General features: G+C 43.3%; 1 protein-coding gene across 2 annotated transcripts in view; it reads left to right on the top strand.

The window, feature by feature from the left end:
* Nucleotides 1-19,416: 19,416 nt before the first annotated feature.
* SASH1 (SAM and SH3 domain containing 1) overlaps nt 19,417-27,465 on the top strand; it is a gene marked incomplete at both ends in the record, with an annotated part of 549,489 nt that continues 541,440 nt past the window's right edge. Inside the window, 2 exons of one of the 2 annotated variants that reach the window (XM_084261985.1) lie at nt 19,417-19,436; nt 19,887-20,361. In XM_084261985.1, coding sequence (XP_084118111.1) covers nt 19,417-19,436; nt 19,887-20,361 — 495 coding nt within the window. Of the gene's footprint in view, nt 19,437-19,886; nt 20,362-27,465 lie in introns of those variants that run through there. The other variant, XM_084261986.1, reaches the window with a different exon arrangement.

Genomic DNA, 27,465 nt, shown 5'->3' with positions numbered 1-27,465 from the left:
TTTTGTTGTTTTATGTGGTTTTTGGTTTGTTTTTTTAATCAATAGAACCGATTGAAGATGTCACTGCTGATGTTATTCTAATTCTCTGGACTGGAATCTTTGAAAGGGCTTGGGTACTGAACCTCTAAAAGCTGAACTTTGGCGTCACAGTGTTGCTGTCCACTACTAGGACTCGCCTAGGTGGAGCTCCTAGATGCAGCTTCCACTCTCCTGTTGGCCGTAGGGTCTTGTCATCAAGTCACTGTACTTAAGACCTTAAAGAAATCAGCAGATTTTGTACACACACACACACATATATATGTGTGTATATATATATATATGAAATGGCTTTCAAAAAAGAAAAGAAAACATAACTCTGCTTTGTCACTATCTAGAGAATATAAGAGCTCGTAAGCCTAAAACCAAATCCTCCTTCCTTGTGACCATGCAAGCTTCCTGGACACTAAGAATAAATGCTTCATAAAGACTGCAGTAAATGCAGGTTAAAAATTAGAGTGCTTATAACTAGTGATTTTAAAAAAAAATAATCGTAATTACATACATTGGTACTTTTAAAAAATATTGTTTGTTATTTTGTTATAGTAATGTATCAGTAGCAGCAAGATGCTCTGTGACATTAACAAAATCTCCAGAGGGAAGGTTATCTTTCTTGTATCTCAATGTTTCAGTCATTCTAGCCACTCACACGACAGCCTTCACTGCTTTGCTGTCAATATGAGCTTCCAAGGCATTTTTTCCAAATCTCCAGTGATTTAGGTCTGACTTAGCAAGCTCTGGCTGAGCGTGTGAGGGGTGAGTATGTGGCTGACTATCACAGCTTTTTAAATGCAGATATGCAAATGACCTTCAGTTTGTCGTCCTTCAGGAGCCTCTAAGCATAGTATGACTTCTCCCCGATATTTAGACTGCTAATACCACCCCTTGCTCCAAATCTCTAATTAGTATTTTCCTCTGTGTTGGTGCCTGCTGGAATGAATTGGTATTTGTTAGATGCTGAAGGGCAGGAACATATGGTGCCACCTTGTGTGCTGTGCTGATCTGTGTAAAACCCTGCTGCTGTAACTGCTGAGTCAGCACCTTCCTTGGCTCTGAGATGACAGTCACTCTGAGACTGACAAGTAGCAAAGGTGAAAACATTTAACCCAGCATCAGAGCACTGAGACTGCAGCTGCCTGAGAAACAGCTTCGCCTGACAGAAGGATACTTGTAGAGGGAAAAACTCAGTGTTAAAAGTACTGACTTCCCAGCTATACCCAAGTTGGGAGGGTTGTTTTGGACTAGGTCAATTCTGGTCCCCTGGGCTGACCCCTCCCTAGATGAAACACATATTTCCGTTCAGTTTAGAATCCAGCTCCTGCACTCCAAGGCTGCCCTGGGATGCCCACCCAGCACTTGCTATCTCTACCAAGTTTATCAAAGTGGTAAGCAGGAAAAGATGGGAGGCAAGCTTCAGAAGTATGGGCCTGATCCAAATTAAAACACACGTGTAAGCATGCCCTGTGCATGCCAAACTTCTTGTCTGTAGCAGAGTGCCCTCTGTGTGATCTAATACCCGGTTCATTTCCCTACAGATGTCTAAACTGCCAATGGTTAATTCATTCCCCGGTTTTGAAGCGAGCTTGAACTAACCATTTCCTTTGGCAAGAAAACGTGGATGTGATGAGGGCTGCTAATGCCAAGCTCCATGCCTGTAGGTGTGGTACAGATGTAAACAAAACTCTGGCTTTCTAAGACTCACATAATCTCCCAAAATCCCAGCAACTTTTGTGACCTCTTTCACTCGTAAGCCATGTGCAAGTCTCCATATGACACACATGGACGTTGGTCTGTAAAACATTGCCTGTGGTGGGCTGCGAAGCAGCTATTTCATACCAATGGCCTGAGGACACTGGGGTTCAGTGACTTCAATGCTCTAGTTTGCCACAGTTGTTACTCAGACTTTTCTCCACGCAGTGTGGTAAAAGGGCGGCTCAGCAACTGTTTGATGCTGGTTTTCTTCTTAACAGTGCAGGATGCCAATCCGAATACAAAAGGCAGACTACCTGAAGCCCATGAAGAAAAACACAGCTGAAAGGCAACAGAACCCATTGCCCTTGTTTTGGCATGGAGACCTGTGACATAGAGACTGCATCAGAAGATTGTATATGGGGCCTGGGCTATACATAAGCTTCTTTGACGTTGCAATTCCAAACTCTCCTGTGAGTTTCTCAGCAAGTGGAGCACCTCCTGGGAACCATGAGCAAGTTCTGCCCAGAAATCTTAACAATAATTTGTGGGGCCTTCTCCTCAAAGACCATGCCTCCCCACTGCACAGGAGTCCAGCCCTAGGGAATATCTTGTCGTGGTTTCCATGTTTTGAGAAAAAGAGGGTATGGTGGCTGTATGTAGAAGGCGAATGCTGTCTGACATCGTATGTGGGCAATGAGATGTGAGGAGACAGGCCAGATGGTTTGAGGGCAGGGAGAGGCTTCCAGAACCACTAGGACATTTTAACTTCTGCCCTATGACAGCTACACATAAGGTCTGAGCTGCTTAAGCTACTGCTTTGCATGTCTGCCAGGGGGCAGGCACCACTCCTGGGTTGTACCGACCCACACCACAGCTCTGCTCTCCAGCAGCATGCTGCAGAGCACAGGGTACTCATCCCTCCTTGGGAAGCTTTGTCTCCATAGGCATTCTTGCCCTACTACTCACAAGCGGATAGGGGTGCTGCACATCATTAAGCAAATATTATTTCTCAGAAAGGGTGGACTCTGCCCTCATTTAGATGTTGCCGTGGCAGGATTAAGGCATCTGTGTTTGTACTGCAATTACTCTGGGTGCTTTTTTGTTTGTTTGTTTTTAAATCACCCTTATTCCGGGACCAGTGGTTGTCGTGTAAACATACAATGTATTACCAGCCCCCGACTTGATTGTTTGCTGTCTTTCCTTCAAAATAAATACACTGAAAGGCCCTGGAAGAAAAAAAATCAAACACCTAAGATCTCCACCAATCCAAAACCTAAGACTAACTCCCTATTGAAAAAAAAAAAAAAAAATAGGTGGTTCCAGAGGTGCTGAAAAAATGAATTAGCCATGGCCTTTAGTGCTGATTTGCTACACCTTGTTCCCAGGTGTTCAGCAGATGATAGTACCAAGGAGTTAGTACAGAGCTGGGGAAGTTATTCCTAAACCATTCTGTTTAATCCCTTCTTAGAGAGGACACATGTATTGAATACAAGTTTATTGTTTTAAAGCTATGCTGTAGACCTATCAAATTTTTTTATTATTTTTTTTTAAAGTTCATGGACTTAACTAGCAGTGGAAAGTTACACACACGCTTTTCTCAGCCAAGGAAAACCATAAATTGGCTGCATTTACTGACAGAAGAAGGTGCTGGTAAGGCAAACATTCTACTTCCTGCTGAGCGGTTGTGAATCACAGTGGCAAAGCAATATCTACAGAGTTTTCTTTCCATTGTAAAAATACCAGGGTGAATTTGTCGCCTGGAAGAAATGAAATGCAGCGAGATACTGTGAATACCTTAATCTGTTGCTTGCTGACATCATGTGTTTTGGATAGGTTCCTTTTATATTGCCATAAACAGATGGACATCTGAGTTGATGAGATTTTATCAATTTTTCATAATTAATATGTTTTTTTTCTGAGGGAATGATATTTCTAGCGCAGCAAAGGGTTATTTTATTTTCCGTATTTTACTCTCATTTATCTTCACATCTTTCTCACTGACTTTCTATTTCAGCACCTTTTGCTTTTCATGGGTCTTTAGTTCCATTCAACATCCAGTGCTAATTAGACTCTGTTGTCTAAACTGTACCAACCACTTCACTCAAAATCAAAGAGCATTTAATTAGTTAGTCGGCAGGTTGCACCCTATCTTGCAAGAGTAACACAAATGAACAGCTGAAATGCTTGTTACAGCCCAAAAAAAATGTAAAGAAAAGCTTCTTTAATGGCAATCAACATTTCCATTTCACTGTTGGTGAAGGAAGGCATGACAAGTCCTTGCTGCTCAGATGACTGTTGAGCTGTTTGTGACAGAGGGAAGGCAGGGGAGCAGTAATGCTTATTTCTGTCCTTTCCCAGGAACAACTGGGCAGGCAAAGCCCCCGTGCCCAGACTGAGCGCCCATGGGGTCAGAGGCTAAGGGGTGCAGCTTGGCTTAGTGCTGCCTGCCACTGCCATGAGCAGGATCAAATTTCCAGAGTTCCACTCCTACAGATTTATTTGTTGCCTGGGTGTTTATTCTGGCATTCAAATGGTAAGCAAGGAAGTCCAGAAACAATTGCTAATTTAGTAATATCTAACTGTTTTCTAAAGAATGCAGCAATAGGATGATGACTTTCATGAAGTGTTTTGGTATCTCTGGATGTGTTACCACAGTACTACCAACTACTTCTGACTACCTGATATCTCAAGGGAGGGGATGTATGACAGGTTTGGGGTATATTGACTATAGTGGCAGTTGACTGTTAATCATAGAACCATAGAATCCTTTTGGTTGGAAAAGACCTTTAAGATCATCAAATTTAACCACTAAACCATGTCCCTAAACACCACAACTATGTGGGTTTCAAATGCCCCCAGGGATGGTGACACAACCATTTCCCTGGGCAGCCTGATGAGTATCTGTCCATGTCCTCTAACCATTCACAGGAAGAGAAGGAAATATTAGACTGAAATAGACACATCAGACCAGACTAAACTAATTAAAGATGTTAGGTTTTCTCCCTATTTTTCCAGCTTGGACAGAGCGATAGTGACCTTGACACGGGTACATGCAGATGAAGTAGGAGGTCTTCAGCTACCATGTGCTATCATACAGATTTATTCACATGCTAGCATGATGTTCTTTCCAGACCACAGTAGATAAAAGGGTGAACTGGATGACTGGATGCCCACTGGGTGCTAGATAAAACATCCAGTGCAGTTTCAAAGTCGACAGAAACTCCAAGTCCCTAAACCAAGTGATTCTGTGAAAAATTCACCTTTCTTTCTGAAAAAAAAAAATTTAAAAATCCACCAGACTCCCAGCTCTGCCCCCCCCAAAACAAAACCAACCCAGCTGTCATGAAAAATAAGTTAATGTCATCAAACATCAGACATAGTTAATGATTTTTGAATATTCTGAATTGAAAGGGCATTGGTTGCTACAGAAGCAAAGAATATTAGGCAGTTCACTTGAGAAGGAGTTACGTCTCTGAAGTAATTACTTGTCAACTTGTCAAACCTGTGAATAATAATTATTTGTGGTTTATTTGTGCTCTCTCGTAAAGCTGTATGATGCTTAGTGAATGTTATGTTGAAAAAACATGGAAATGGAGAAACAGAGTCAAAAACTTGTTTCAAAAGTGCTTTCAATCTGTCCAATCTCTAGGAATACTTGGAGACAAAGATCTGCTTGACTGAACAAATTCTCAAAGTAGTTCAGATCAGTGAGCAGCACTAATGTTTTCCAGGCACGCTTTACTCCTCCTTCCTTCTCTCCTCAGTAACAATCCTCTAGCACCATTTTAAAAGAAAATTCTTTCAAGTTCAGAGTCTGCTTCCATTTCACAGGTGTCTGTTAAAGTAAGACTCCCAAAGAAGCTGCCTCTTATAGATGGATCAGCGTAGGTGATTTTTTCAATGAAATCTTATGCTGAAACATGCAGAAACATGCAGAATGAAACATGCATGCAAAACTGCTCAAGAAGCGCTTCAGATATCTGCTGATGACATTAGGTTAGGCATCTCCATCTGCAAGAGCAAGTTCTACAGCTTAACAAGGGAATAAAATTAATTGCACTTAGATCCCCCCCCCTTTAAAAAATGGAAGATTATTTTTGATAGAGAAAAGAAAATTATTTGAAGCATGCCAGAATCCAATTTATAATGCTTAAATCAAATCATTTCAGTGATGTTCAGAATGCTACTCTTCTAGAACAGTCTGCTTTGGTCCACTAACAGAGCCAAAAACAGAGGAGATGTACTTGCGGTGTTTTCATTGTAAAGTATATTTAAAAAATGTTACCATTACTGGTTTCTAAATATTATTATTTGTACAGTGCAATGCTGTCAGGAATGATTGCTACAAGTCCTTTCTCTTCCGTATTCATTCTAGGAGTAAAAATCTAAGGAATTAAGGAAGCTTTTCCATTCCCCATTACGGAATGAATGTCTCCAAAGTTAAGTTTTCACTGCTGAAAGTATAGTAAATATTCTCGTTCAGCATGTTGGGGTTTTTTTGCCTTTTTTAAAAATAAGACCTTTCTACAGCCATCTGGTATAAATGCAAGTAGACAGGAGCCACGTATACTGCTGCCATCTCTGCAGGAAGATTTCAAATAGATGTGCAATTCCATGAGTTTGAGGTGTCTGCTGCTCCTGGAGGGGAAGGTGGTAAATAAATGAAGTCCCACGATTTTTGTTATATTTACTTTAGCATATGAAAGAACAAAAACTGTGTGTGACAAAGCAGTTTTGATGTTTTATTGGAGAAATCTGTCTTTAAACAACAATCAGAATTAGTACTTTAGAAACTATGTATTTGACTGATAACTGCTGTTAAGTTTTAGGGGTGTTACATCTCAGGGGAATGGAGGGGAATGTTGGACCGCCAATATTAGAAAAGAAACATTAAGTATCTTTGGCTTGCAGTGAAAAATTATAGAGTTTTCTGTTTGTACTTCAGGCAGAGGCAAAATGAAGATGATATGGCGTTCCATTATTCTTCAGAGCTCTGAAACCACTGACACCCTTGGTTTGGCTTCCGTAAATACTGTTTGTTACTTACTATACACCACAATTAGGAGTAAGCTAGAGTTTGAATTTAGTTTATTCTCAAAGTTCAGTGAAGTCTTCTAGCATGGTAACGGTTTATGCACGTGCTTTCTGCAAAGAGCCTTAAAAATTTAATTTAAGAATTTTCATTAATTATTAAAAGATACATTCATGTCTGTTAAGGCCGAATTGCTTGGCAGACCACAGATACCTACGTGTTTCACTTCCGCGGTTTTCTTTCATCTCATTGATAGGATCTTCCATTTGTACTCCTTACCTAATTCACAAAAATCTCTGCCATCTCTCTCACGCTTACTTAACCTCAACAGCGTGCCTGTTTCAACAATCCCTCTTACAATTACAGTAGACACGCAGCAGCGCGCAGCTCAGCATAGCGCTGGGTAAGGGAGAAAACGGCTGCGAAATAGGGACTTCAGGGGTTTAAAAGCTCTGATTGAAAGCATCCAGAGAGGACTATCTTACCCTGAAAGTATAAGAGCTCATTTGAGTGAGATGGAGTTTTGTTAAAAGCTTGTAACACAAAACCCAGGAGCCCCGCACAGGCGGGAGCTGATGTAGATTTGTTTGGTTTGATTTTTGCTGCCATAAGAAAGGTGACGTTTTACTATAAAAAGAGAGGGGATGCCTGTGACAGTAGCATATGCACCTGCTAATGCAAAGGTAAACCACAGAGTGCCTCATAAATTTACTGACTGATATCACTAGAAAGAGTTGGCTTCTTATAGTATCTGCAGAGAGGAAAAGTAATATATTCCAGCACATCTCTGCAGGATAATTCTGACCCTTCAGCTGACCACTCTGAGCCAACACTGATTTTATGAGGATAAGACTGGTCAGAGATAAAGATGCATTACTCTTCTACCTTGGTCTTCAGCTGGGCTTGAATGACACTGGTATTCCCCTAATAGTTGACTAACCCAAATTAAGCTAGTTCATCATTCTTTTATTAAATTAGGTTTAGATCACACCTTGGATTTTAATTCCAAAGTGGAGTCTTGAACTTGACGGGGACATGATATAACCTGTCTCAAAATGTCAGCAAGACTGAAATGCAGGGGCTGCAGTTAGATGGAAAGGTGGGTGTGCTTCATGACATACTTCTGAGTCCTGGCCTCTCTCTTAATCAAGGTTTTGGTTGCCATGAGCAGTAGCTGTCTGCCAGGCTGTTTGACTGCTGTTCCTACCATATGAGTTAATGCAAAGTAACCACCTGGACCTACAAATTTTACTCTGGTAAGAGTTTGTGACACAGCTGAAGAATTCACCCGGAAGCCTGGGAGCTCAGAAATGTCTTTGGTCCACCAAGCTGAGATATGGCCTTTCTCTGATGCCCAAAAGGCAGAACCATAGACTTACAGCTGCATCTTATGAATTTGGCAGCTTGAAATGGTGACAAGAATCAGGATGTTCGCAAATGTCAAGGCATTGTCAGTGAGCCTGCTTCTGGACTAGGTTTGAACTGTGCCTATATCAGAGTTGGTGTCACTGCTTAGATCGTCTTGCATGTGCAGCTCTGTCATGGCCCCAGCCAGGACCTGGGCGTCCGCAGTTGCTCTCTCTAAGGGGAAGGGGAGGGAAAAGAAAATAAATAAAACAGAACTCATGGGTTGGGATAAGGATAATTTACTGGCACAGCAGAGATTTTATAGCAAAACATACAAAACTGGTGACACACAATGTAGTTTCTCACTAAACCGCACAACTCAGGCCCTACAGCTCAGAGCCTTCCCAAAAACAGACCGTCCCCAAAAACTGCGTGTCCTGGAGCCATGCGCTACTCCCAAACATGGCACTGCACCCTTTGCTAGAGAGAAAATTAACTCTCTCCTAGCTGAAACCAGGACAAGCCCCTTTCACTTACACAGCAGTTTGTTCCATCATTGCATACTGAGCTGAAGTGGGTGAGACACAAAAGCCTCCAGAAGCCTGGAACTATCAGCACTTCCACAGAAACCTGCACATATGTGGGGTTTTTTGTAAATTTGAGGGTCATCTCCTTTATAACTCATCTTTCTAGCACCAAAGGTGCAGAGGGTGCCCCATGGATCTGCCTATCTTTCTGCAGCCAAGGTCTATACCCCTTTGCAACCTTCCCAAATTCACTTCAAATATAAGCTGATAGTTAATGATAGATGGGGGTTCGGTCAAATTAAAGTGTCTGTAAACGAATGGAAACTGCATGCATGCTATGAAGAAATGAAGAGTCAATTGTACAAAGATAATAAACTTCTGTTGAACTACTGATTGTTGGAAAAAGAATTAAAACATAATACATCAAAAATATAAAATTGGTTATGTTTTCTGGAGATAAAACCCATCATCCCAATTTTGTATCTATGGAGTCTTTTAGCTGCCTTTACAACAAGGAAAAAATGTCTTGGAAGGACAGAAGACACATTACTTCTTCTCTTTTCTTCCTTTCTTTCCTAATTATACTGTTATATAAACTTTAGTAGAAATATGTGTGGTAATCATATGAATTCATACGATTGTGAGAACTTTTATTTGTTAATTCCCTGATCTCATAACGTTCTGCTTATCTTGTATTTATCCATCTTAATAGTTAAAACCTCACAGATGCACCAGCTGTGACTGCCTGTGTGGGGAAGATAGAGAGTATCAGCTGCAGGAAGACAGGAATCAACACTGACTTAATGAAGTCGGTGCCACACAGCGGTGTGGCAGTCAGTGGAGGCAAGGTGGGTGTGACGGGAGGCTCTGGTGATGCATGATTTGTCCCTGACATGCCAAGGAATGGTGGAATGAGTCCCAGCCAGAAGAAAAGACTAGACAGAAGTTGGGAGTTGGGATGCAGCAGCATCTCTTGGGAGAAGCTGGTTGAATGATTGACAAAAATCTATTATGGAGGAAGGGGCGAGCATGACTAAAAGGTCTCACAGCATTTATTCTGACAGGATGATTAATTTCTTATTACTCATCCAGAATGGGACTGTCTGAGGGGAATTCAAGGAAATATTTGATTCTCTCAAACATTGATTATTTGAAGAGGAGCTTTTGCATAAATCCAAACACTTTATCTTTTCTTTGCTTTGAAATGGCACAGTGGGACCTTTCTAATTTCTTGGTGAATGTTCTTCAGAGTCTCTGCATCACCAGGACTCCTTTTTTCAAAGCTGGGAGCCAAATCCTTAGCTGTTTCAGAGGGTCTAACTTACGTGGATCATGCTGTAACCTTTCATAGTAACTGGTTCCTTCTCTCCCTCCTCCTCTCCTAGGATTACAAGTCCTGCTGGTGTGTTGGGCTCAGGCCCATAAGAGGGAAAATCATGACTGCTAACCTGCAGTGCTGCTTGGCTCTAGGAAGTTTTACCTGTTAGCTGCCTGGATAATCATCTTGACTTCCTCCTTCAAAGAGGCACTCTTAAGTTTGATGACCTTCAAGAAATAGAATAAGTATTCACTGCGTTACTCTTGCTCATTCCTGCTTTGCATGGCTCCTACTTTTATGTCTTGTGCCTCAAGTGCTGCTCAGGAAGATCTTTGTACCACCTACAGCAGCTGAGCACAAGAGAGGCAGCAAAAGTTTGCCCTTTCACAAAAACCATGCACAGCAATGGCTGTACTCAATCAGGCAAGCAGTCCCTATTGCCCAATATTCTGTCAAGGTAGCAGGTGTCTAAGCAAAAAAAAAAAAAAAAAAAAAGTATGTGAACAGGGAAAACATTACAAGGAAATTTTCCAACTTAACTATTTTTGTTGGAGGGATAGGGGAAAAGAATCAGATCTGGACATAGTAGGAGAAAATAACTGAAAGTGAAGAGTGTTAACAAAAAAGGCATTCAGCAGAGAAGTCATGAAGGGAAAAGAGAGGAATTATGGAAATAGGAGATGATGAAAAACACAGTCCATGAGGCAGGCAGAGCTGCAGGAAATTGGTTGGGATAAGAGGCATGGAGGAAGGACGGATGGATGAATGGAGCAGTTAGAGAAAAAGCACATAGAGTAAGGAAACTGAACCTATGCCAGCAGTTCATAAGAACAGGCAGTTTCTACTGTTAGCCACGTGCATAATAGACAGGAATTTAGGAACACAGTTTTAATGCTTAGGTACTTAAGAAAAACTTGGTTTTGAGTTACTGAAAATTTCATTATTTTCTATTTACCCCTAAATACTTCCTAAACCTGGGCCTTTGCTTATATACCTCTGAAAGAAGGCAGAGTAAAAACACAGGTGAGAAACTAGGACATGGGTGCCACAGGGCAGCTTTTCTGATAGCTCTGTAAAACAAATGGGTGACAGTGCTCCAAGAGTGCACAGAAGCCTCAGCTCTTCTGAACTGAATGGCAGAGTGGAGGGGTCCCTAATTTTCTATGGTGTCATCCTAGGAAATTGGAGCACCCTTTTGGAATGTGTTCGAGGGTTCCACCCTCCCCTGACATATGCTTTGCATCTCACAGTAATTTCAGCTGGTAATTACAGCTAGTGTCACATGTTTTAGGGCAAGCATTGCAGGCCAGTTAGAAATGATGGATCTTTTTATTTTTTTCCCATTTTATTAAGTCTTTTTTTATTATTATTATTCTCCACACAATGCTTTGGTGTCCTGGAAACCTGGTGCCTAATGTTTGCAGATTTTCACAATGTATTTGTTTAAGATATATGATTATGCTGACTGTGAGTGAGTTCAATTTTATTAGGCGGTAGCTGTATGCTCTAAATTCAATTTCTCACTGGAAGAAACCCAAACAACAACTTGAAAGCTGCATAAAGATTGTTGTTTCATGGTTTGAGCATGTGTCTGACGAAGGAGCTCTTCTCAATGAGAAGAAAGAAGTATGTGGAAGTCCATAGATAAAAGGCAACAGAAGCTCACAGTAAATGTCCAAGTGAGTAAAGCTTTCAGCTTTTCGTTCATTATGATTTCAAGACAGTATCACATGGCAGTGGTAGATAGTAAATTGTGAGGACTTAAATATTCATTGGTTTTCTACTCACTGTGATGATATTCAGCTGGTATTTCTAGGGGCTTTGACAACTCCAGTAGTAGCAAGAACACTACTAGTAGTAGTGATTTATGATTTCCTTTTATATCTACCTGCAATAAATAGTTAATTTAAGCAGCACTCAGTGTAAAGCAAAATGTTTAAAGAACAGGTAAAATTCAACTGCATGCGCACTGTATCTGTGCTATCTTCTGCCACAAAGCTAATAGTAATGAGAGTCAGTCAGTGTTTCAAGTTTGTAAAGACAAACCCACCCTGAATTTGTCTAAGGAACCATTTATTTATGCAAAAGGTGTCTGTCAGCACCTGGTAAAACAGCAGACACAGAATATTTCTAGGGATAAAGTGTATTTTTATTTTGGTTTAGGATAAATTTATTTCTTTTGAGGCAGGCCAAGAAGGTAACGTTTGTGCAAGTAGGTTTTACCTTCTCATTTGCAAAGACATGCAAAAACTCCTCCATTATACATTCTCCTTATACATTCTCCTCCTGTTACTGAGGAAAGAAAGTATACATTTTCAGACTAAATTCTGGTTACAGAACTTGGTCTGAGGTAAAGAGCAGCCTTGAATTAGATATTTATTCCAATTTCTGTTCAATTTACTTCTCTATTGCATTCAGAAAGTGATATTCTTGTTTTCACAGGCTTGATCTTAAATTAATGCACGTAAATTTTTATGGGAAAGGAGCATCACAGTAAATAAAGTAGCTGCTCTGTTTCAAATGCACCCTCAAATCCAAAATAATTTTATCTTGATGACAGAGAAAAAGAGATGTTTCCTCAGATAGATGCTTTTACAGCCAGTTAGGGGGCATGAAATTATTACATAGTGAGTAAATTTAGAGCAGGAGGTCATGTTTTTGTATATTTAAAAGCTTCGTTTAAAATTAATACATTGCTTTGTATAAAATACTGATAGATTTATTTTTGTAAACAATTCTATTTTTACATTTACATTTCATACAAGTTCCTTATTGCAATGTTCTCATTAATCTCATTTTCTTTTCTGTGATAGAACTGTTGCTTGAGTTACCATACCCCACAAACAGCATCCTTTCAAACTTTTTTCTGCTGACAAAATAAGAGGAGAAGCAAGGAAAACCTGGTTTGTTTAGCCTAGAGATGAGAAGGCAAAGTCTTTCACTGTCTATGGGGAAAACTATAGAGAAGACAGAGCCAAACCCTTCTAAGACATGCTTAGCAGAAGGACATGAGACAAAGGTCACAATTGATTTGACTAGACAAAAGGAAGAAATTCTCTGTGGGGAGAGTCAAGTGCTGGAAGAGACTTCCCAGAGATGCTGGGGAACCTCCATCCCTGCGGATTGTCAGAAGTCAGTGGGGCAAACCTGTCTGCATCCTGATCTGAGTTTGCAATTAGCCTTGTGCTGAGTGGGGTATGGGACTGGGTAACACCCAGGAGTCCTTTCCAGTCTAAATTTCCCTAATCTTCTATGAAAGGGTACTTAAGATAATGGCCATCTGACTTTTTTAATGAGAAAAAGTCAATCTCCAGAATGTTTAACAGCCAGTATTATTCATTTGAGTTAGCACATAGCTAATGGGAGTGGACATGATGCTCACCCATTTTTTAAGTTCTAAGCTTTGCACATAAGCTTATTTCTCTGCAAAGTTTACATGGGTAAATCTACCTTTAGATGCTGAGTTTTGCTGCTATATTTTCTTTAGGATTTACACTTTGGATAGGACATGGGATATTTTCAAACCTTCTCTCACCATCATAATTATTTTCCTCTGGATTCTTTGCCAGTGTATGCAAAGTACAGTCAAATAATTGCAACATTTTACACAGAAGTATAAATAGCTCTATTTACCTAAACTAACAGCCTGGTTCTGCAAATATTTGCCATTGTGTGTGATCAGTTCCATTCATGCTAGTGAATTATTCACCTTGTGCCCTGGTGGAAACCCTAGAAAAGTATTTGAGATTCTGCTTCTGTTGTTTTAGAAAAGTACAGAAGTACTGGCTTGTACTCATTCATTGCACACTATTCATTGCAACATAACTGAGTGGTTCTCCCTCACTCTGAGAGTGAACCTGTTTCCTTTTCTAGCTGAAAAATGCTAGATGAAAGATACTTTGCAAATATCTTGATGGAATTATATTAATTTCAGAGTCTTCCTTACGTTCATCCACTATATGATTACTCTTCTAAGTATTTGTGTTCTTCTCTAACTTCGTTTCAACCATCAAATATACCAGCGTATGGTTCAAAACTCTAAAAAATATTTAGGTAGCCAGAGTAAAGGGTCACACTGCTTCCTTAATATGCCAAAAATTAAGTATGTCTTGATAAAATTAGGAAAACCAGAGAGCTCTACGGAGCCCCAAATATACTATAAAGTATAAGTTAACATTCAGCTACATTTTTATGTATCTCATCCCAAGGAAAATGACTCTATACAAACATCTCATGGTAAAGAAAATGTGTGGCCATATTGTCACATAAAGTAATTCAATAGATTAACATATATTTTAATAGAATACCCTTCAGAACAGAAGTTCAAGTTCATTCCTTGGCTCACTGCATAGAACAGGGTGTTCTGTTTAAAGTGATACCTGTATCAATGATTCAGTTAAAATATCCTTTATGTTTGCCTAACGAATATGTCATTACTATGCTGTAGCCTTTTGGGCAGTATCAATCACATTTATGTCATATTACGTGAACATTATAGTCTGACACAGTGAAACACGCCAGGAATCTCAGGGGGTTGGTTGTTTTTTTTTTTTTCTCATAGTGGGCTTGCAAATCTTACAGAGCAGAAAAAGATCCTCAGGAAAAATAGTATTTTTTTCTGCCATGCATTTCATCTGGACTTGGTTCTTCTGAACACAAGTTAGAAACAACTTTTATCCATTTTCCTGGAAGTTATACTTAAATACAAAAATCTGGTCCTCCACTACCAAACTGCTTATGTGTGAAACCTATTACCAGCAACTTGACAGCAAACGTTTGTGTACTCGCTTTCCATGCATGTGTATGCATATTATGGCTGCAAGAGCAGGGTGATCCTCCCCCTCTACTCTGCCCTGGTCAGGCCCCATCTGGAGTATTGTGTCCAGTTCTGGGCTCCCTGGTATAAAAAATACAGGGATCTCCTGTGTCTCCTTTGAAGAGAGTCCAAAGAAGGGCTACAAAGATGATTAAGGGCCTGGAGCATCTCCCCTGTGAGGAAAGGCTGAGTGAGCTGGGGCTGTTCAGGCTTGAGAAGAGAAGACTAAAGGGGGATCTAATTAATGTCTATAAGTATCTTAAGCATGGAATGCAGGGGTAATTAGCCAGCCCCTTTTCAGTGGTCTTGCAATGGCTGCAAGTTGGAGCAGATGAAGTTCCGCACCAACATGCAGAAGAACTTTTTCCCAGTGAGGGTGACAGAGCCCTGGGACAGGCTGCCCAGGGAGGTGGTGGAGTCTCCTTCTCTGGAGATATTCAAGACCTGTCTGGACGCCTATCTGAGTGATATGAGCTAGGGAGCTGCTTTGGCAGGGGGGTTGGACCCGATAATCTCTCCAGGTCCCTTCCAATCCCTACAATTCTGTGATTCTGTGAACAGAGACACCCTGTATCATTGGTGTACCTCCTAACACACCTTCCCATCTTTATTATCTGCCAAATTTGAAAAAGAAAGTCAAGACTGAGTTTGGAAATGTTGGGAGACAATCCAGTCACCCTTCATAAATTAAGCCCGTTGTGTCAAATATTCAACAGCCCACACAAAATATATTTCATGCTTGATTGACTTGGGCTTGGAAAGAAATGGTCTTTTTTTGAGTGACAAAGTACAGAAAGTGGAGAAACCTGTCCTTTTCTCATCTTTTTATAATAGGTAAGAAGATAGTATTTATTACCTGCTGTGTGTCTCTTGTAGCACAATGTGGTTCAGGTTCCCTCTGTGAGCTTCATCCTCTCTTACTCAGTCCATTGTCAAGATGAGAGACAACAAACCACTTCATAGCCTGTGCATGGGTTTAGGTAATCCTAGAAAAGAGGATGAGTTTGCATAATAAAGGTAGGGTACAATACTGAATGAAGGAAGCCAGGAGGTGTGGTGCTAATAGATTTACTCATTTAACATAATTCATTCATCTGTTTATCCTGGAACTGGAGGTGCGCTCTCTCACTGGTATGAGTTGTCTGCTTCTGCTCCTTTCATTCACAAATCGCTCATGCTCCAGCTCTTTGTTTAGGTACAACCGATTTCCAGCATATGTCAGGAAACCCCATGCATTCAGGGAAAGCTTCACCCATCTTGTAACATCTAAACACCTTAATTAGCATGTGTATATAGCACAAGAACAAATGTGTTACTACTAAGCTAAATTTAAGGTGAAATACCATGTCTGTATTCCACAACTGAAGTGAATCTGAATATATTATGAGAAGTAAGTGCTGTTCAGAAGGATGATACCCTATTGATTTAATAGTTCCATAGATACAGTACACTTGATAGTTTGGTCCTTACAATCGGCAAACACACTCTTAGGTTTCTTAGCTGGATTGAAGCCACAGTTCAATGTTTCAGAAATTAACATCTTTTGTATTTAACAATTTTTAATAATAACTTCGCCCTTAAAACAAAAGCACATTTTCAAACTGAATTTGCTGTTGCCTCTCAAAACATGGTTCCATTTCCTGCCCTGCCACTCTGTGACCTTCCTCCTTTTTCACACTCAAATTAGCTTCCCAGCATTTATTACCGGGTGAACTCATTTTTGTGAAGTTCAAATCAATGCCAAAGACAACCAGACAGACTTTCACAATGTTGTAACCTGCTGCCAAGCCTCACCACCCCACCGGGATGCACCACTGCTCCGCCCACCATCCCATCAGAGGCTAAGGATCCCATCCTTTTACAGGTGGGAGACCTGCAGTTTGCCAGGCACGTCTGAATCGTAACATTTGCAATACCTTAAAAGCCTTCCAAGACCCTTCCAAAACACATACATAAAAATGATATAATTCTGTATGCACTGTCAATAAGCCAGATGAATATGGGCTGTATCAGTCAGCTTTTCCTATCTCTCACTCCACCAACCCCAGCTCCACTTCACAGAACCTCCTTGCTAATTTCTTTGGTCTTGTCAGTCTTTCACCAGGTCTGTGAAGAGAAGATAATTGCTGCTTCAATCTCTGTCTCTGTCCTGAGAGGGAGAGTTTGAAATATTATGTGGTCTGGAAGGAAAATAAGATGCAGAAAAAGAAAAAGGATGGAAGGAGATTCTAAAAGGAGGAAAACACTGTTCCTTCCTTTCAGCACATGAATCTGCGACCTCTGTACCCAGAGACTGCGTTTTAAACCCCTGTAAGTATCTAACCTTTTCAAAACACTTTGCAATATAATGCTTTTTGTGAGAATGCTGCCATGCTACATCATCCTGTGGTGAACCACCATGAAGTCTCAAGGACAAATGCAAGCCTATCTCCTAAAAAAGTTCCTTCAGGAAACCTGGTACAAATAAACCCCAACAAACTACAAGAAAGAGTGTGTTCCTCCTCTGGCACCCCTGCTCTTCTCAGCAGTGTGCACCCACCGTCTGACCCCAGCTCCCCACAGATAAAGTAAGAGAGCAGCCCCTTCTCCTTCTGACAGGACCTGACAGGCAGGGCCAGCCTGTCTCATGAAGAGCGGCAGCGGGAGCTGGGGTTGTTTAGCCTGGAGAAGAGGAGGCTGAGGGGAGATTTACGACTCTCTACAGCTACCCTAAAGGAGGTTGTAGCCCGGGGCGAGGGGCGGGGGGGGAGGGGGGAGGGAGCCTTGGTTTCTTCTCCCAGGCAACAGGTGATGTGACAAGAGGAAATGGCCTCAAGTTGCCCCAGGGGAGGTTCAGATTGGATATTAGGAAAAAATTCTTCACTGAAAGAGTGGTGAGGCATTGCAACAGGCTGCCCGGGGAGGTGGCAGAGTCACCATCCCTGGAGGTGTTCAAGAATCGTGTCAACATGGCACTTCAGAACATGCTTTAGTTCTCATGGCGGTTTTGGGCTGGTGGTTGGGCTTGATGGTTTTAAGATCTTAATCCAGCCTTAAAGATTCTGTGATTCTATGATAAATGCTCCCTCGGTACCCCGTGCATCGGGGCTGAGGGCTCTGCTGACGGAGAGGGATTTCCTTAAGAAAACAAGTGTCAATCCGCTTAAAATGGTAGCGGGGGGCACTCCTCACCCCGCTGGGGTGTCAGTAAGAGGGGGGGCGAGCCCGGACCACCGCGCCCAGCCTCCCGCCGCGCCGGGTGGGGCGATGGGCCGGGCCGGGCCGGGCCGGGCGGGGGCGGGTGGCGCTTCCCGCGGCGGCCTGGCGGGGGCGCTGCGAGCTCGGCGTTGCGGGCCGAGCGCGCCGGGCACCGTGAGGCGCCTCCGCCGGACCTGGGCAGCCGCCGCCGCCGGCGGGTGGAAGAGCGGGGTCAGTGCCTCCCGTCTTTCCTCACCGCTTCCCGCGGGCGCGCAGGGACGCTTGTCCCCGCCGCCAGACCCTCTCCCATCCCGCCGCCTTCCCCAAGAGTGGCCCTTCGGCCGCGAAGGGGCTCGGTGTCCCCCGCGGGCGAGCCGCCGCTGCCGTCGGTCCGGCTGTCCCAAAGGGCTCTTTGGGGGCAGCTCCCCGGGACGTGCCTGCTGAGCGCGGTGCCTCTCCCTTCCCGGCGGAGACGCGGACGGGCAAGCCCGCCGGATAGCTTGCAGAGCGGAGGCGGCCCCCCTCCGCTGCCCGGCCTGGCTGCCTTGCCCCCGGCCGGCCGCACGCCGTCTCCCCGCGCCCCCGGCGGGTCGGGCAAGGGGGCGGCCGGCGGCAGAGACGGCGGGCTGCCAGCGGGGAAAGTTGGAAAAGCCTTGGGGACAGCGCGGGGCAGGGGGCTGGCAACGGGGTGACGGGCGCGGGGGAGGAGCGGGGAGAAGCCGCACCGGAGCACCGGGAGGAGCCGGAGGAAATCTGCTGGCGGCGCGTCAGGCGCCTCAGGGGTAGGGGAGGAAGGAGGACCCGGGGAGGGGAGCACCGCTCCGGGGTACCGCTGGCAGGGCAGGGGAAAGCCCCGCCACCAGCCGGGGGAGGCGGGGGGAGCGGAGCGCCAGTGACCTGCCGCGGATCAGCCCATCCGCCGCCGCCGCCGGAGGATGCACGGAGCGCCGGCTGCCCTCACGGCCCCGCCACCGCCTCCTCCCGCGGGCGGCTGCGGGCAGCGACGGGAGGGCCGGCGGGGATAGGGGAAAAGCAGGGAAAGTTGCGTGCGCCGGGCGCAGGGCTGCGTGTCCCGGAGGGGCAGGAGGGCACCGCCGGCATCAGCGCGGAGAAAGTGAGGTTGGAAAGCAGTTTCTGGGCTCGCTGCCGGAGAAGCGCATTTAACCATCATCCCAGGGATGAAGGGGAGCTGGGAAAGTAACTCGGAAAAGTGAGTGGGATTCTTATCTTTTTTCTTCTTTCGATTTTTTTCTTCTTTTTTTCCCCCCTCCTAATCCAAAAGGACCCGTTTAAAAGGAAAGGAACGTAAAAGGCTCCGTGTGCACCCGCTGCCGGGAGACATACGGGAGAGGAGGGCACGGCACGGCACGCTGGCACTCCTGCCTCTGCTGGGCGAAGGTGCGGGATCCTGCGCTCGGTTGTCCCCCAACATCGTGTACCAAAGCAGCTACACATAGTAAACAGATTCATCATGCGACAGAGCGCAGGAAGGTGAGACAGAAGCAGAAACAGAAACTAACGCTGAAAGGAAGAGGGGAGAAAAAAGAGAGCGACTGCGAATTACTTCCAGAGAAAGTGGGTGGATGTTGTGCGGCAGCGACTTGGGATTTTAGGGGATGCACCCTCACATTTTTCTTCTTTCTAGTCCGAGTCTCCTTTCTCCGGTGACAGAAAGCGGCTGTTCTTGGTGGTAGGAAAACAGGAGGAGGAATAACCAGGAGGGTGTTGTTCAGCAGTGCTTGCGATGCCCTACTGATCTGCTTTAAGGATTTATTTTTATTTTTCTTTTCCTGGTGGATGTTGATTCCTTGACCTTGATTTTGAGACCTCTTAGTCGCATCGCAGTTTTTGGGCTGTGTTTTTATTTCCTTTGGCGAGGAGCGGAAAGGGGGAGGCTGGCTTCGGTGCTGAAAGTTGCAATCATTATTATTTTGGAGCCAGCATGTGCACCAACATAGTCTACGAGTGGCTGAAGACCCTGCAGCTCCCCCAGTATGCGGAGTCCTTCGTCGATAATGGCTACGACGACCTGGAGGTCTGCAAGCAGATCGGGGACCCGGACCTGGATGCCATCGGCGTTGCCGTGCCCCACCACCGGCGCCGGATCCACGAAGCCGTGCGGCGGCTGAAGGAGGCGGACGAGACGGCGGCGGGGCTGTACTTCACCCTGGAGCCGCAGCCGCCGCCGCCGCCCCCGCGGCCGGCGCCCCCCGCCGCCGGGCGCTGCCCCCGCCGGGTGGCGGGGCAGGAGGAAGCCCGGCGGGGGGCGGCTCCCCGGCACCGCCCCGGCGGGCGGCGGGAGGCGGCCGGCGGCGGGGGGCTGGTCGCCTACCCCAGGCTGAAGCTGAAGATCATGATCCGTGACAAGCTCATCCGCGATGGCATCAACCTGAGTAAAGCCCCCTACTCCAACAAGGTAAGAGGGTCCCCGCCGGCCGCTGCTCCCGGGAAGGGCCGTGGTCCCAGGTGCGGTGGGAGCAGGACGAGCGCTCCCGCAGGCAGCGGTTGGGTGTCATCCACCTGGGCATGAGGTCCAGCGGGCCTGGCCCCACCGCGGCCGTACACTGGTGCTGGGAGTCCCAGCTGCGCCTGTGGCGTTTTTGGAGAGAAACGCGGCCAGGACTTGGCACCAGCCGGGCGTGATGAGGCAGGAGGCCAACGCGGGTCAGATCCACCGACGCTCCTTGGCCTGATGTGGACTTAGAGGGTGGTGCAGCATCGCCTGTTTTGGTTTCGCCTCTAGTTTTTATGTTTTTTCACTAACCGGTTCTTTCAGTCCAGTCTAGTTTGGGGCGTGAAGGCAGGGATTGACAGGGCGGTCTTAATGGTTTGGGGGTTCGTTTGTTTTCCCATTGTGTTGGACAGTGATGGCTTCTCTCCTTTTTTGTTAAAGGTCATATTTTAGTGTCAGTTTCTGTTGGCGAATCAACTCGTGAAGTAAGTGGTAATGTGGCTGGAGGAACAACTCCTGCTGCTGCCTGGATTTATTTACTGGAGGATGGTAGTGACTAGTGAATGTCAAAATTATTCATCAGCTGCTCCAGCACAGGTTGGTCCATCTCCAGGACACACAGTCTGCTGAAAGGCCAGAAAAGTGGAGGTCTTGGAAAAGTACATTACAGTTGGATGAAACCCCAATGTTTACCTAATTCTTGTATTTTGAAAAAGTGAAAATGTAAGATTCATGTGTTTTAGAAGATATGAATTGTTTTATCTAAAGTTTTCTGTAGGTTTCCTGCTGAAAATCTCATATACAGAATAAATAAAACAATTTAATTAAATGTATAGTACCGTGGAGGAGAAAATGATTTCTAAAAGAAAATAAGGTATTATAATGCATGGTTGCCTCAGAGTTCAGAATGAAGTGCTTTAAAATTGTTTGATGACCCAAGTTTTCTTTAATGAGTTGAAGTCTGATTTTTCAGAAAGACTGAGAAGTTGCAGTTGACCTTCAACTTGTGGGTACTTTTTACCTCTGAAAAGCTCATGAAAGTATGGAAGCAAGGTGATGGGGAGGTCTGCAGGCCTGGGTTTACAGAAGTGTGAGGAATTAAAATGGAGAATGAATTATCCAGTGTAAGGGACCTGGGTGTGAGGATAATAAGAAATATTCACCTTGGGTAACAATGTGGAGGTGCAGATAAGATAACCGATAAGACAGCGAGTTTCAGGGCTCTGATTTTTTAGCAGCTTGGTGCTAAAGTCACTTCTCAAGTGCAGCACAGTTGACAGGGCTGAAACATTTATTTGTTCATTTTTCCTGAAACATCTGGATGATGACATTGTCAGAGATAGTTTATCAAATGTAATAATAGGACAGTGGCCAAATGAACATCTATTCTAAGTATAGTATTTTCCAAAAGTTACTGTACCATTTTGGAGAGATTCCCCTCCCCCCGTATTTAAAGGAATACACCATTGGACTGATGCCCTCCGAAAATTACCCTTACGTGTCTTACAAAAAAGAACTTCTGTGGAAGGTCGGGCTTATCAGAGTACCTGCAGCACATTACCCACCTCCACACCTACATTTCACTTCTTTTTGACTTTGTGCAAGTCCATAGTCACCAACTCCATCTTTCCGAGTGGATCCTCTACCTTCTCTCTTCCCTACTTCCTCCAAAGGAGCTGTAAAATTTCTAAAATGCCAGCATATGACATAAAGGAAATTTAAATCTTTGCTCTTGCTTTCTTCTTTAGTTCACCTTATTTTAATTTGATGGGTCTGATAATAGTGTGGATTAACTGTCAGGGCAAGCTCATCTCACACAGAAAAGCATCACTCAGCTTTAATTGCTTTAAATCTAAATGCAGGCTTTTGAAATAGAAAGGGGAACCAAGCTTCCTTCCCGAGTTGTTTGGGGTTTTTTTCAGCCCATGGTGTTAATGTATTTATTTTGGATAATAAATGCATATAACTTTTCTTTTTTACAGTAATAGAAAAAATTTCTCCATCTCCTCCATCTGAATCACTTCACATCATAGCATGTTGTAAGAAACCATAAAGCTGGCAAGATTTGAGTGTGTGTTGCTCAACATGTGTTACTCTGAATGCCACCCACTGTAGCAATCCATCTCCAAAACAGCTTAAAGGGAATAGCAAAGGATCACGTCAGTGTACATTATTCACTGGATGTTGTTTAGAGCAAGAAAGATGAAATACTGTATTCTTTCATTTGGGAAAGAGCTGTATTACAACAGTGTCTCTTTAAGAAAAGAATACAGCCAATGAGAAATTAACCAAAACTTTAGAAAATTGTGGATATAATTTAAGCAACCTGTACAGACTTATGCATGCCCAAAGAAACTGGACGTATTCTCTGCTGTGCCCAGGATTAAAGAATCAGCTTGAGGTTTGTGTCAAGTCTTTTGTATAGGTTTATCACGTGTCTGTCTACAGATGGTCATGTGGAAATTCTGAAGCAGGGCACTAGACACTGACCTGGTTGACATCTATTTACATTTCTGGTGCTGCTGAGCTGCTAACTAGGCTTCTACTTCCCTCTATGCCTTGTGTGGAGAATGCCATCACATTCTCATTTTAATGTTTATAAATAGAAAGTAGTATATGTGAATGGAGGAGCATGCTTGTGTGTGTGTGTGTGTATACATATGTTTACAAGCATTTTACTCATTTCCTTTGCTCCTCTGTCTTGTTTATAGCCTTTTGCTAGCTGCCTGAGCTGTAGACATGTCAAAAGACCAAAAATGAGTGTTGAAAGTGGCCACGGAGATGCTTAAAGCATCCTTGCACTGTCCTCCCAATGTTGTTGCTCCGTTTTCATACAAAGGGTGAAACAATGGAGCAGGGAGGATAGAAATGTATCGGCATGGTAAAATTTTAGTTTAACTCAGTTTGACTGCAGTCAGCAGAAATTACTAACAACTACTTAGCAGAGCTTAATATAAATCTCCTAAAGATGTGCAAACTTTGAATTGAAGCCATCTGTGTGTGTGACCAGACATGGAGAATTATCAGAAGCCCTCTTAATTATTTCCATGGAGAATTAGAACAAGGCCTCACCTCCTCAAATTGCATCTTATGTATTTTTCAGGTATAAACCAAGGAATATAACTGTAACTGGGGAGAACTCTGCAGAAGTCAGATTTTGTTCCATGTTGGTCATGCTCCTTAATACTCAAAGCCTCCTGCTGTAGTTTCATGCCTGCTGTTGCTGGCTGATACCTTTAAAGGAAACTTCTCATGTGGGTGATGAGCTTGAAAGCCCGTCAAACAAGAACCCTTGGTACCTCTCGGAGTCAAGTGAATAATCTCAAATCATCTCAAAACATCTTTTTCAAAAAAATCTCCTTGATGGTTTTAATTCTGTCCTTAAGCAGAAAATTAATTATGCCCCGAGCAGGAATAGTACTAATAACTCTTTGCAACACAGAAATTTTGGGGGATGGGTCTGATAGCAGAATGAAATTGAAATGAGAAGCCCTCCTGGGTTTCAGTGAAGATGAATGAAGGAAAACTGCAGCACTGACCTGGACCAGCTGGAACAGAGGAAGCAGAGCCTTTACCTCCATCTGATGACACTTCTTGCCTTGGTGGGCTTGTTGCAAAACAGATTATGTCCATGCTGGGTTTGAGCAGGGGTAATGTCACTAAATGGCTCTGTGGTAGGGAAGGCAGAGCAGCACCTATTTTGTCAATATAAACATGAGTAGGGTACCTCGTTGTGGAACATGCCAAGAGAAATTAAGTATTCTATTTATCTGGAATATAGATTAAGTGACATGTAATAGTTTACTGGAATTTCATTACAATTTCTAATTGAAATAAATGACCTGACCTGTTTCTTGAGGAACTTTATTCAATTTTTCATCTGCAGAGAATTACAATCAGTGAAAACTTAAAAGCTCCCACAGTGATTAAGATGATTTGCTCAGGCTCAGTAGTTATACTCATGTAGTTTTCAGTATTTATTGCAGAGAATAAAACTTTAATGTGACATATGTATGTATACGTGACCTCATTGTCAGTCACTGTACTGTTCATGATTATCAGCGTGCTTGGAAAACAAACACCACAAATTCAGCTTCATTCGAGGTCACGATCTCAAGAGTTCAAGCAGATGTAGAGAAGTAAGAAGTCAGATCCAAGTAAGTATCTGCTTAAACACCCAACCATATTTTTATAGGTTCTGTGCTGATGATATAGCACAGATTTGTGGTTCTGATTACATCTTTGTTTAATCCTTGCCTCTACAAAATGAGGAATATTTCACATAAGTTAAGTGCTAAGAGGTAAAAATGCCAGCAATACTGCTTTGAAATAGACTGGTTCAATCTGAGTCTGGGTCTGGATAATGTAGTCAGAGCTCTAGATAACTACAGAAGTGAATTAAAAATGTTGTGCTTTGAAGAAATGGCAACACTCACCCATTCCAGAATTAAAACATGAACCTTTTTCTAAAGACCTGTGTGTTTTGGAATAACTGCATCAACTCTGATTAGCAGAGCGTTCTCAAATATGCCTTGGGGAAAGCTGCCTATTGACAAAAGTACCAGTGCATTAAGTAGTAACAATATTTTCATGGCAATAAATTAGCAAAGCTAAAGGCAATGTTCAGGAAGTGAAGAGGTATTTTATATAAGAAACCACTAAATTTACCTTTGACTTCATAATTCTGTTCTCTTTCAAGGAAAATACAGCAGCTCAGATATCGGGCAGTTGTTTCAAAATCCCGGTTTATTGCACTCACAGAAAACAAACTAGAAAAGATCTTCTTCCAGTCAGACCATTAAGGCAAAACGTTGGAGAATATGAATAATACAGTACTGTACCATATTTGCATTTGAATCATTCCTGAATATTTTAAAGTGTATTCAATCTCTGGAAATGCTGAATGTAAATCTTCTCGGCTTTCATTATCTCTCGGTTTTGAGGGGAGGAAGATCCCATTAGGGTATACTAAAGGTGCAATCCTGTGAGAGGAAAGGAACACCACAGCCTTCTCGCTCCTTTCCTACGATCCTAACTCAGTTCCATCCCAATGTATTTTCTCAGCTCTCGTCATGGTGGGGGCTGGCAGAGGAAAAGGGGAGCCTGTGGCTCCCAACTTTGAGGAACTGTGCCGGGTGGAGCAGCCTGCCACTGGGTATCCTTTCTTCATCCTCCAAATGGCTCTAAGTTTGAAGGAAAGGCTGAACTTACTGGTCCCTCGCAAAAGAGAAATACATACCCTCCTGTAGTTCCCTGAATGCTTTTTCTTTCCCCAGAGGACGTGATCCAGTCTGTGGTGCAAAGCTGAACTGAATTTTCTCACATAATGTGGGATTTTCTGTGTGTACTGCACATCAACAGGTACACCATCAGTGGTGCAGGGAATGTCTAGCTACCAGTTTCATTCCCGCACATGCATAAAATAGTCTTGTTTTAAATAAGTTTGGTGATCATGTGTCTTTCTGAGGAAAAAACACATTTTAAGAAAAATATTTCTGTGATACCCCTATCCCCAGAGCTTCTGTCTCTGCCATGTGTAGGATGATGAAGTCTATACACCACAACCATGTGTGAAGAATACCAAAGAAACCAAGGTAATTTTTCACCAATTAAGTAATCTTGTGAACCATATTTCTAGTTTGTTTATGACCAATCTCACAATCTCACATACACCATGATGTATAGGGCAGCTCTGTCCCTGATTTCAGATATGAAATTGAACAATTTGCCTAGTCATGGAAAATTGTGGATGGATGAACCATTGGGACCTACTACTGCATCATCTTTGTCCATTGCGTTAAGAATTAGAGTAAAACTCCTTACATGTAAGTAACAAAAAAGGAATAATCAGTAACTTGGCTTTAAGGCAGTTAGTTATGCCTGTTGATTTTGCTTGTTAGTTAGGTCATTTGCATATGTCGTTAGGAAAAGTCCCTAACCACTAAGGTATATAAATCCATAGGTATAATCTGAATCATGCTAACAGGTAGTGCAGTACTATTGAAAAGTACAGCAGAGGGGTTTGGAGTGACAGAGCTATCATTATTGCAGATTAGGGATGAATTTATTATGTCACTCACAGGAGCTCACTTACTGGTTTGAGACCCTTGAAAAGCAGGAGAGGATGGAATGAGTTAAGACTAGATTGGTAGGTCCAACTTTTAAATTTCTTGTTTTGTGAGGTTGAATGAGCCCTTTCGGTTGGTGTTTGACAAAGCTATCTGCTTCAATCTCTTTTGTCTAGGCTAATATGACACCTCATATTGATGTGCTTATCTTGACAAATGTGGTGGCTTGTACACACTGCAGGAATCACCGTTTATTAAAAGAGCATGGCAGTGCTATGTTTAGCACTGCCACGTTATTTCGGGACCGGCTGTACAGCAGGAAAGGGAGAATCGGGTGAACCTTCCCTGACACTGGCAGTCTGCGAGCCGGGCTGGCCCAAAACCATCACCCGTGACTCATCCAGGCTCTTCTGTTTGTCACTTGCAGATAGTAAAAAACTTTCCTTAATGCAGAACAAAGGAGAAGTGGTGTGTCACATGAAACACAAGTAGAAGGGCCTTCAAATAGTATCTAGTCCCAGTTCTCACAAACTCGGCAGGATGTGAATGACAGTGATGCATGCCTCTCACGGGAGCCTTGCTCCTCCAGTTGGTCTCATTCCCAGTGAAGTCAGTGGGGGTTTTGCCAGTGATTTCATTTGATGCTGGGTTTGGCGTGAAATGTTCGAATTTAAATCAGCTAACAAGCGTACCCTTACCGACTGTGATTGTTGTGCTGGGTGAGAACAAGATGACATGAGATGAGAACGATAAATACAGCAGTAGCATGCAAAAAAAGAAATAAAATAATGTAACAAAAAGAAACCAGAACTTTTCACAGCTTAAAATATCACCATTAGCAGCTTGAACAGCAGCAAGACAGAGTTCTGCACAGAGATCTCTCAGGTTTGTGCTAGAATAAATGTTTGGAAATTGTTCTCTGAAATCTCCACCATTGCATATTGGTTGGAATCAAGGACACATAGTTGTTTACAGCTGTCCTCTGAGTAAGTTAAAATCA

Source organism: Gallinula chloropus, assembly GCF_964237585.1.
Source record: "Gallinula chloropus genome assembly, chromosome: 3".
Classification (NCBI taxonomy): domain Eukaryota; kingdom Metazoa; phylum Chordata; class Aves; order Gruiformes; family Rallidae; genus Gallinula; species Gallinula chloropus.
Note: the sequence above shows the minus strand (reverse complement) of the source record. Positions and strands in the feature narration are given on the sequence as shown.